The 11764-nt window shown below is 35.9% G+C and overlaps 1 protein-coding gene across 1 annotated transcript; it reads right to left on the bottom strand.

Annotated features, from left to right (window-relative positions):
• Window positions 1-5610: 5610 nt before the first annotated feature.
• On the bottom strand, window positions 5611-6620 carry LOC135231902 (olfactory receptor 5D18-like). The gene has a single exon (XM_064289110.1). It carries the CDS (start codon window positions 6618-6620, stop codon window positions 5679-5681), a length of 942 nt encoding a protein of 313 aa, XP_064145180.1. The 3' UTR covers window positions 5611-5678.
• Between the last annotated feature and the right edge of the window lie 5144 nt (window positions 6621-11764).

The following is an 11764-nucleotide window of genomic DNA, read 5'->3' as shown; positions in this document are numbered from 1 at the left end:
TTTGTGGGAAATAAATAAATAGGTAGATTAGTTAGATAGATGATAGATGATAGATAGATAAATAGATAGATAGATAGATAGATAGATAGATAGATAGATAGATAGATAGATAGATAGATAGAGAGAGAGAGAGATAGAGAGATAGATAGAGAGATGATAGATAGACAGATAGATAGATAGAGATAGACAGACGACAGACAGGTAGACAGGTAGGTAGGTAGATAGGTTAGGTAGATAGATGATAGATAGATAGATGATAGATAGATAGATAGATGATAGATAGGTTAGGTAGATAGATGATAGATAGATGATAGATGATAGATAAATGATAGATAAACAAATGAATGAATGAATATGTAATAAATAAATAAAAAGAGAGTGAATAGTATATGTTGGTGGCAATGTGGGGAGATTGGAACTCTTGGCCATTGCTGGTGTGAAATGCTACATCCAGGATTTTAAATTGTATGGCACTTTTTTCTAAAAACTAGAACTAGAACTACTCTCTGATCCAGCAATCCAACTTCTAGATACCTACCCTAGAGACCTAAAGATAACGATGTGAGCAGACGTATACACACTTATATTCATTGCTGCTTTATTAACAATAGCAAATGCGTGGAAACAACTGAAGTGCCCATCAAAGGATGAATGGATAAGCAAATTGTGGCACATATAGATAATGGAATACTATGCAACCATAAAGAACAATGATGACTTGCAAAACACATTATAGCGTGGATGGCCATGGAGGGAATGATGCTAACTGAAATAAGTCAAGCATATATGGAAAAATATTTTATGATCCCTATTTTACAAGAGGACAAGAATATACATAGAGAGACAAACATTCATTGGTGGTTACCAGGGAAAGGTGGGGGGAGGGGAATGTACACTTTAAATCATAGAAACTTGACACTTTTTTTTGTGTGATAAAAAGTGTGGCACCAAATGTGGTTGTAGTGAGGACAGCAAAACCAAAGTAAAAATCAGTGTTTGAGCACATATGGGTGGGTGTAATCATATTGACATTTGGGTAGATAGAGCTGTGTGGGTAGATGAGAACAGAAAGAAGTATCTATAAAAAAAAAAAAATTTATCTATGTGTAAATACAGATATGTGGGTGATTTCAAAAACATTGATTGACTACTGAAATACAGATACCTCACAAGAAAACCAAACCAAACCCAGTGCCTTCGAGTCAATTCCGACTCATAGTGACCCTATAGAATTGAGTAGAACTGCCCCATAGAGTTTCCAAGGAGCACCTGGCGGATTCAAACTGCTGACCCTTTGGTTCACAGCTATAACACTTAACCACTACGCCACCAGGGTTTCCAGATATCTCACAGACATAACCAGACTCCTTCCAAGAGTGGTTTTCTGGATTTAAAGCTTAAGACCATAGTCTCATGGGGCAATTCAGTAAACTGGCATAACATAGTTTACACAAATCATAATCTTCATCCTAGTGAAGTGAGTAGTGTCTGAGGTCTTGAAAGCTTGTGAGCAGCCATCTAAGACAGAACTACAGGTTTCTACTCTGCAGGAGCAAAACAGTAAGAAGCCATCCAAAACCTTAGGGAAGAAACAAGTCTACAGGAACTATGACTTCATTTACCCCCAGGACTTGAGGAACTACATGGTGCCCAGCTACCAACATTGAACAGGGTCAAAAAAGATGATTCCGGAGAGTTGGAGAAAAATGTGAAGCAGAACACAAATTCTTATTTAAAAATCCAAATTGGAACATTTGAGAACAAAGGACTCCCTGAGATTGTCACCCTGAAACATTCTTTAAACATAACCAAGACTGTCCGTTAACATCACCATATAAGGAAACAGCAAAGAGGCACACAAAATAAAGGTTATTACCCGTAAGATCAGTGCTTTACTGAAAAACCATCAGTATGATAACTGATGGTCAACAATTACTCAACAGCAAAGATGAGAAGATAAGGGGCCAGGGAAACAAGAGTACAAGATTTATAACAAACATAACACAATTAAAGGGACTGTCAGCACATTGTAATAAGTGCAACTAACGTTACTAAAAAAAAAAAAAAATGTGTGGAAATTGTCAGATGGGAACCTGACTTGCTGTGTAAACTATCAAAAAAAAAAAAAATGAAATTAAAAAAAAGAAAGATACTCTATGATGGCACCCAGATGTCTAAGTTTATCTCTTCCTTGAGTGGCCAGGCTGGCAAATCTTGGCAAATTTTCAATGGTGCTTCTCACAGTGAGTTGTGTAGCCCTGCGAATGGCTGTCAAGTATTTCCGGTCTCTTTACTGTGGACAAAAGTCTCAAAAATGTATTTGTTAAAACAACAACCATTTGTTTATTCTCACAATTGCATGGGTCAGGTAGGCAGTTCTGCTGATGTCACCTATGCATTGTTGATCTTGGCTTACCTTATGGGAAAAACTGTCTGGCCAGTTGATTTAAGAGGGTCTCATTCTCAAGTCTGGTGGTGGGCTAGACATTAGCTGGTATGACTGAAGAACTGGATAACTGGGCTATGTTTCTCCCGTTAGCCAATATTCTAGTCTCTCTTTTTTTTTTTTTCATATGGCACCAATATTCTAGCCTCTTTTTTTTCATATGGCAGTTTCACATTGTTCCAAGAGAGTGTGCAAAAGCATCAAAGCCTCTCAAAGTCTTGGAACTGGACTGAATGTCACTTTTGTCACCTCTGTTAGCCAAAATAATTCTCAAGAGTAAACTACATTCAAGGATTGGTCAAACTGATTCAACCACCTGATGTGTACAGCTGCAAAGGGTACTGGAAGGCTTGGAGACTTGGGGCTATGTTTTCATTTCACCATAATGAGTAGCAAAACTTTGTGAAGGAAAAGTTGTTTCCAATATATTAGCTTCCAACAAAATTTGGAAGGCAATCTACTCATGTTATATACATTTCAAAAAATATTTTTGAAGAAAGATGAGTGTGAGAAATTGGCAGGTAATTTGGATAGAATTGAAAGAATTGAGTGTAATTGCTCAATTCAGTTACAACACAGTTTTCAACAGCTTCTATTCCAGGTTACTTTTAAAGTGACCAAATTATCTAAGCTTTTTGAGCTATTAAAAAATAGAAACAGAATTGAGGCTGAATTTATTGTCTTCTAGGTAAGTTTTATCCTTCCATGGATACGTTAATAAATCTTAATTGAAAATCAAAATATTCTCCTCATAAAAACAAGTATTTCCAATGATTTTTTTTTAATTTTGATTAATTAAGTTTTTTTCTAAATTTGCAATTCCATTATAACTCAACATTGTAATTTCTATTGTATTGTTATAAAATAAACTTACTCTAGAGAGAAATTCGAATAACACTAAAAGCATTATAAGAAATTAAAAATAAGAATGTGATTCATAAAATGCCATTATCTATGAGGAAAGTTAAATTGAAAGATGACTTTAGGAGAAGACAGAAAAATGTAAATCTGATTGTTCAAAATGATTTTTTTCATAGTTTGAATGAATTATGGTGTATAATGGAGATTATACTTCTTTCTGATATTTAAGCTTATGATGAAATATTTTATATGTCAAATTGAATTCCTGGGGTGTATATACATATACAAAACTAACTTAATGGCATGTGGACAAAAATTTGAAAACTACTATATATTAAGTAAACTTACAGGCAAAGGATCATATTAAGTAAACTTACAGGCAAAGGATCTGCTCTAAAGAACCTGGAATGGCACAATTTGAAAATGAAAGAACATGAGATTGTATGAAAGTATTTACTAGAAAAGACGTTTACCAGTGTGGGTAGATTCTTAAAGGATTACTCCAATTCTGTCAATAGTTGCTTTTACAACTGGTAACTGTACCCAAGTTAATTCAATTGTACGGGTCTCAATTTCATCAGCATAAAAGCTAAGTCAGCTGTGTCACTTCAACCACAAAATGAGATTATCATTTCCCACAACAGGAGTGAAGTGAAAGTTCTCTGTAAAAAGAGATTGATTACCCATCATTGATTCAATTTAAGATAAATACCAGTTATTTCCCAAGACCAAAGAAAATTATAAATTATGTAAGTGTCATGTATGCAGTGAAGGATAAATTTGTAAATACCCAGAGAAACAGAAATTAAATAAATGAAAAACCATTATGTCATCACTCAATTACTAAGACGATGTTTCTACAGTGTTTATATTTGCATGTACAATGACTGTTTAATTCATTCTTTATCAACTCATGCTTTAAAAAAAAACCCCTTGCCATTCAATGGATTCCACCTGACAGTGACACTATATAGAACTGAAAATTAAAAATTAGAATAATGATCATAAGTTTAAAGTCATATGACTCTTCCAGTTAATTTCTTGGGCCATATAAAATTGTTCTGCAAATTATTTTTTTCTTCCTCAATAAAACTCCTGGCAAATTATTTCTCCCACTATTGTTTTGTTTTATTTGGAATTTAATCTAGAGAAAAGAGAAGGGTGTTCAAGTTTGTCAAGCAAAGCTGAGTTAAGAAGATAGAACTGATATGTCTAGTTGCAAATGACAGCCTGCATCTCATTTTATTTTGAATAAATTTAGGTGAACATTACTCTGCAACACTTTGGCAAATTCAAATAAGTTTTTGGAATTTTTTCTATGGTGGATGGGAGTCTTGTTGACAAGCATTTATTAATTATGCTTATATTCCAAATATATACATATATATAAAATAAATTACTAAAGTATAGCACTTGTGATGATTAAGTGGGAAAACTAACAGCATGAAACACAGACAGGGCAGGAACTTATTTTCTCTTTTTTTTTTGCATTTTCTTGTTTTCTGAGACCCATTTCTAAGCCTCAGGTACAGCCTGTTGAAACTATCATTCAGTCCTGTTGGAGCTCCTTTGAAAATATGTTCAGGTTATAGACCTAATTTATTCAACTATAAGATACCACATATACACAGACACACAGATGCACACACAGACCCACAGATACAGTATTTACTCAGTAAAAATTGGTGGACTCAATATTACAGCCCCATTTCCTTGAGTTCATTCTAGTCTGTCCTGAATAAAATGCCTTCTTCACTGAAAAGTGTATCCTAAAATCCTGCCCATTCTTCAGGCCATCATCAAATAATATCTTTTTTATGATGACATATTTCTAATATCTCTAAATTGATTCTAGTTATTCCTTGGCCCAAACCTTCTAGGGTAATGATTATAGTGACAATAGCCACTTTCTTTATTGCTCCAGCATCACCACTAGACTATGCATTTCTTGAAGGCATATCTTATCTTTAATTCCATTTGTATGTACATATATATATGCATAAGCAAAAAAGTGTGTTTCTTAAGAAATTACTATACTCCAGGTATCTTATAAGACAGAAGGATGGAATTAACGTTTAATCAAATAATGTAAGGTGCCCCACATGATAACTGTATTATCTTTTGGTCTTCACGCTCGGATAATGACCTATCGCATGATATCACATTTTCATAGATTTAAAGCTAAAAATGAAAGAGCTTGTGGTCTTTTCTTACAATTATGAGACAAAGCCAAATTTAGTCACTTTGAACCAAAATCCAAATCCTTTCTACTGTGCAATATTACTTATAATTTTTACAGATATCTTCAGAAACAAGCTTTTTGGACAAACTTTATTTCCAGTTAGGGACAAATACTACTGAAATACTATGTTTAACGAAAAAAGAATTTAATATCCTTTTTCTTGCTGACTGTATTCTTGACATCCTTATTCCTCAGACTGTAGATCAAGGGATTCAACATGGGGATCACCACTGTGTAAAACACAGAGGCTACTTTGACGGTGTGCCTGGAGTTTTTGGAGTTGGGCACACAGTAGAGGAAGAGGATGGTGCCATGGAAGATGGTGATGGCAGTCAGATGAGAGGCACAGGTAGAGAACACCTTATGACGACCACTGGCTGAACTCATTTTCAAGATGGTGACAACGATAAACACATAAGAGGTGAGAATGATAAGTAATACACTCACCGCATTAAAAGTAGCAATCATAAAAAGCAACAACTCATTGAGGTAAGTATTAGAGCAAGAAAGGGAAAGAAGTGAGGAGAACTCGCAGAAGAAGTGATTGATTATGTTGGAACCATGAAAAGACAATTTCAAAGCAGAGCATGTGAGTGTCAAGGAACACCCTATTCCCCATACATATGATCCCCCCACCAGCATAGCACAGAGTCTCTGGGACGTGGCAACTGTGTAGAGCAGAGGGTTGCAAATGGCCACAAAGCGGTCATAGGCCATTACAGCTAATAAAAATGATTCAGTCACCACAAAGGTACCAAAGAGAAATAATTGCACTACACATCCTAAAAATGAAATGGTTCTGTCTTCTACAACTAGGTTCTCCAGAATCTTGGGAGCAACGATGGAGGAATAGCAGAAATCCACAAATGAGAGGTGGCTGAGGAAAAAGTACATGGGGGTGTGCAGTCTGGGGTTAATTTTGATGATTACAATCATCCCAAGATTCCCTACGACGGTGACACTGTAGATGGCCAGAAATACCAAGAAGAGGGGAATCTTCAGTTCTGGGTAATCTGAGAAGCCCAAAAGAGCAAATGTGACACCACTTTTATTACCGTTTGACAATAACATGGCATCTGTTTTTCGAAATCTAAAAGTCAGTCCTAGAAGTTAAAAAAAAAATAATAACAGTGGGGATATAGGAATCATGGATCGACTTCCACATGTCAAGACTGGAAAGCATATCTCTTTCAGAATCTATATTATTATTAACCAAAATGTGGTAAATTTCTAAAATTTTAAAATATGATTACCACTTAAAGAATTTAGAGATCATTTGGTAATTTTAAGTCAAGTTCTCACATAACAACTTCAGCTCTCCTTGAATGTAATCAGTTCATAGAAGACAAGCCTAGCCCGAGGTTGGATTATGTCAGTCTCACAGTCAATAACAAAAATCAGAAACACCTAAATTATATTATTTAATTAGATCATAACATCTACATACTATGGACATAAAGAATGGAGAGCCTTAACACTTCCCATTTGTGTTTTTATTGTTAATTCAGCATACCACTTTAATCTAGGTTTTTCTTCTGACACACTATCACTCATATCAAAATAAATCTCAATTACTTTTTAGCAGCCTGTGTGGTACTACTGGTTAATGCCCTTGGCTAGAAATAAAAAATTTGAAGTTTTCTGCCCACTCATAGGCACCTTTTAAAAAAGGGTTGGTGATCTAATTCTGAAAAATCAGACACTGAAAAATTTATCAAGCACGGTGCTACTCTTATACTCATGAAGTCCCCATGTTTCCCAGTTGACTTGTTGGCAATATTTTTTCATTCTTCAAATCTGGTAGTTCTGAGTTCCAATCCTCCCTCATTGTTTGAGGAATAAAAAGACTAGGGCAGATGATAAATATAATCCAGTCTACATTCTTATTCTAAAGATGGCATAACAGCAGTCAGAAGATGCTTTGAGACATCTAAGTCAATTGGCATAGTAAAATCTATTAAGAAAACATTCTGCATCCCACTTTGGACAGTGGCATCTGGGTATTAAACACTAGCAAGTAGCCATTTAAGATGAATCAACTGGTCTCAACCCACCTGAACCAAAGGAGAATGAAGAATACCAAGGACACAAGGTAATTATGAGCCCAAGAGATAGCAAGGGCCACATAAACCAGAGACTACATCAGCCTGAGACCAGAAGAGCTAGATGGTACCTGGTTACAACTGATGACTGCCCTGATTAGGAACACAATCGAGAGCCCCTGAGGGAGCAGGAGAGTGGTGGGATGCAGACCTGAAATTCTCGTGAAAAGACCAGGCTTAATGGTCTGGCTGAGACTAGTAAAACCCCGGTGGTCATGGCCCCAGAACTTCTGTTGGCCCAGGATAGGAACCATTCCCAAAGACAACTCTTCAGACAGGGATTAAACTGGACAATGGGATGGAGAGGAATGCCGGTGAGGAGTGAGCTTCTTGGATCAGGTGGACACTTGAGACTATGTTGGCATCTACTCTCTGGAGGGGAGCTAAGAGGGTAGACAGGGGTAGAAGCTGGTGAAAAAGACAGGAAAAGAGAGAGTGGAGGGAGGGAGCAGGCTGTCTCATTAGGGAGAGAGCAATTGGGAGAATATAGGAAGGTGTTTATAAGTTTTCCTGTGAGAGACTGACTTGATTTGTGTGCTTTCACTTAAAGCACAATAAAAATTAAAAAAAAAAAAAAAAAGATGCCTTGACTTTCACAACAACGTGCAGATAAAATCCAGTCTATGATCCCCAGCCATGGACTCATTTCTCCAGCCCACACAATGGTTCATCTTATAAGTCTACCTAATGTATTTCCTTTGTTAATGATCATCCTCTTAAATTTTGAGCAAAGTAGAGACTCTAAAATCATGGGAAATAGTCCAATGACACTGTTCTGTGCCACAGAGGTAGAGCAGAGAGCGGGATGCAGATGAAACACAGGAGAATAGGATTTAGAGCTGTTTCCACACAGGAATAACTAAAGACTCTTGGACTGAAAAATTCCCATTCCCACAGCCTCTCGCATTCACTTGTCTTCCTCCGACACATCTAGGATACTCATTCTGACCCTGTATTATGTATGTATAAGAATTAAAAACATGGACTATTAGAGCACAATTAAGTCATTTCATGAGAAAACATTAATACAAAAGAATCATTGTATTTCTGGAATTGGTGCCCAGCAACTCTTAGGTCCCAATATAATGAGATCTATAATTTGTGGTAAGTTTGTTTCTGATTCCGAAACTCAACACATCATTTTCAGATGGTCCTTGAAATAAAGATGTCAGGTCATATGCTGTACTGAGTCCCCCAATGGCCCTATCCTGTTCCTATATAAACCTGAGTGTTAAAGAAAACCTCAAAAGCCAATCCCATGGCACAATTAGTCATTTTAATTATCACATATTTTTCCTTAACAATACATTTCATTTATCTATCTAAGGCATTTAAATCTTAATTTTAATCAAATATATGTCTTTAATGCAATGGTTGTTTTCTGTCCCAAATGGTGATATTAAATTGATGATAAATGTATTTTCCCATTCAGTCAAGGAAATAGGATAGGTAAAATTTCTTCCTTTAATTTCCTCCCATTTTATTGTTCGTTTGCTCTCAGGGAATACATGAGTTCCCTGATTTATGCTTTGTAATTTTAGTTAAAGGCGGAACGATTGAAAGAGATGACATGATAGATAGATAGTTTTCCTTTTTTTTTTTTTTACTAAAGATTCTATCCAATCTCTGATTATTCCACTCTACTTAAATACTTTTCTACCGTACCTTGACAACTGCTCCAAAAATTTACAAAACATGAAAATATACATTCTCAAATCTCTCAAGGCTCCTCTATTGCCCCACCTGAGGTACCTGTCATTCAGGGTACTATTACTGAGGGGCCAAGTCCTCTATACAAAGCTCTACATAAGGGGTGCACATCCTGTTCCTTGCATGTTCAGACAAGTACCTTTTGTGATGGCTTGGTATTCCTCAAGAACTCTCTACATCTAACGTTTACGTTTTTCCCCTTTTACTTTGTTTCCTAGATACCTTACTATCATAATGTCTTTAAATCTTAAAACAAACCTGCTAATGGCAAAGAGAAGGCCTCTCCTGCCTCTGGGAAACTTGGCTGGGATTAAAATTATATGCATCTTATATCTGTGTCACAACCTTGGGACATGAACACTAGAGACTATCTGTGTTGTTCCAGTCTCTAGAGGACAAAAACCAAACAATTAAAATTAACTTTATTAGAAAACCTGGAAGAAAATTATATTATCATTAAGAACGCTTTATAAGAATCATTTTATATTTCAAATTCATTTTGCTGTGTCTCCTGAACACTCCCATGCTCCCCATTAGTTATCAAGTGTATGTATCCATAGAGCTCATAACTGTCAAATAATAACTGGCTGATGTTTATGTGCCAATCAGATAGGTGACGGTGATATCTAAAGGCAGTTTTCATTTGTCCTTCTATTAATATGAGCCCGATTGCACAACTCTTCAAACATTTTAGCGTTATTTGTATTCCTTTAATTTGGACTCTTTAATTGTATCTTCTGTTCATTTTTTTCTGTGGGACTAATTGTCATTTTCTCCTCTGTGTGATATAACTGGAGATTATTTCCTCAATTTTTCTTTTATCAAATTAATTTATTTTATTTTGTTTTTTTCTGTGAAGTCTCTGTATATTCATGTCATCTAAATTTTCAACTTTGTTTTCAAAACCTGTTTTGATGTATGGAGTAAGGAAGAGATACAATTTTATCTTTCTTGTATGGCTAAAGAAAGATGTTCATATGGCTCTTGAATTTCTGTTTGTCCCAATATAACAATATATTAACAATAAGCCAAAACAAACAAAGAAACAAAAAATCCTATTGTCGAGTTGTTTCTGACTCGCAGTGACCCTATAGGACAGAGTGGAATTCCCCCACAGATTTTCAAGGAGAGACTGGTGATTTCGAAATGCTGACTTTTTGGTTAACAGCCATACTCTTATCCACTGAGCTACCAGGGTTCCATTTTAATAACAGAAGTACTGTAATTTATATTAAACTTTGTAGGATGTGCCTTCCTACTCTTATTTGGTTTATTTTACTTTTTTAATCTTTTTTTTCTTGAATTTCTGTGAATGTTTATTCATTCATAGGAGCACCATAACAGCAATTTTGAGGTATTATACTTCACTACCCCAAACGAATCTTGTATTATATTCATCCCCATCCAAATAAATGTGTGTTAGACTAAATCGCGTCTTAGAACGATTTCCAGACCTGATAATACTCCAAATGTAGCCTTTGAAAAAATGATAGTCAGGCATAAACTAGGGATTTTGAAATGACTACAGCAATTGTTCTTTCTGAAGGGAAATTTAATTCGCATGGTCTCTTAGACTGAGTGAAACAATAGGATGAAAGTACACTGGAATTGGGGTCAAAGAGCTGAATTTCTGTCGTCAACCAATCATTTCTGATTATATGAACTTCTGTGAGTCTCAAATTCCTTGAACCTCTGTGTCACCATATATGCAGTGGAATAATCATCCTTTTCCTCTCTCCTTCTCAGCCTAAGCTGATTGTTTCCAGTGTGAGGCTGCTCATCCATGCTGTTGTTGTAGGTGCCGTCTAGTCTGTTCTGACTCATAGTGACTTTATGTGCAACAGAACAAAACACAGCCTGGTCCTGTGCCATGCTCGTGATTGTTGTTATGCCTGAAGCCCATTGTTACAGGCACTGTGTCAATACACCTTGTTGAGGGTCTTGTTGAGCAGCTCATGGTATATACAATATTCTTCACCAACATCATAATTCAAAAGTGTCAGTTCTTCTCCTTATTCATTGCCCAGCTGTCACATGCAAATCATATCAGGCAATTGAAAACACTATGGCTTGAGTCAAGGACACCTTAGTCCTGAAAGTGACATATTATTTTTTAACACATCAAAGAGTTCTTTTGCACCAGATCTGACAAATGCAATGTGTCCTTTGATTTCTTGTCTGCTGCTCCCATGGACATTAATTGTGGATCCAAGTAAAAGGAAATCCTTGACAGCTTCAATATTTTCTCATTTTATCATGATGTTGCTTATTGGTCAGTTGTAAGGATTTTTGTTTTTGTTTTTTATGTTGAGGCATAATCCAGACTGAAAGCTGTGGTCTCGGATCATTACCAGTAAGTGCCTCAAGTCCTCTTTACTTTCAGCAAGCAAGGTTTTGTCATCT

This window comes from Loxodonta africana, chromosome 7, assembly GCF_030014295.1.
Source record: "Loxodonta africana isolate mLoxAfr1 chromosome 7, mLoxAfr1.hap2, whole genome shotgun sequence".
Classification (NCBI taxonomy): Eukaryota; Metazoa; Chordata; class Mammalia; order Proboscidea; family Elephantidae; genus Loxodonta; species Loxodonta africana.
The sequence above is the reverse complement of the archived record's forward strand: the minus strand, read 5'-3'. Positions and strand labels throughout refer to the sequence as shown.

Excerpts from the sequence above, each read along its gene's own strand:
- LOC135231902 (XM_064289110.1), bottom strand. The coding sequence starts at position 6,620 with ATGTTATTGTCAAACGGTAATAAAAGTGGTGTCACATTTGCTCTTTTG.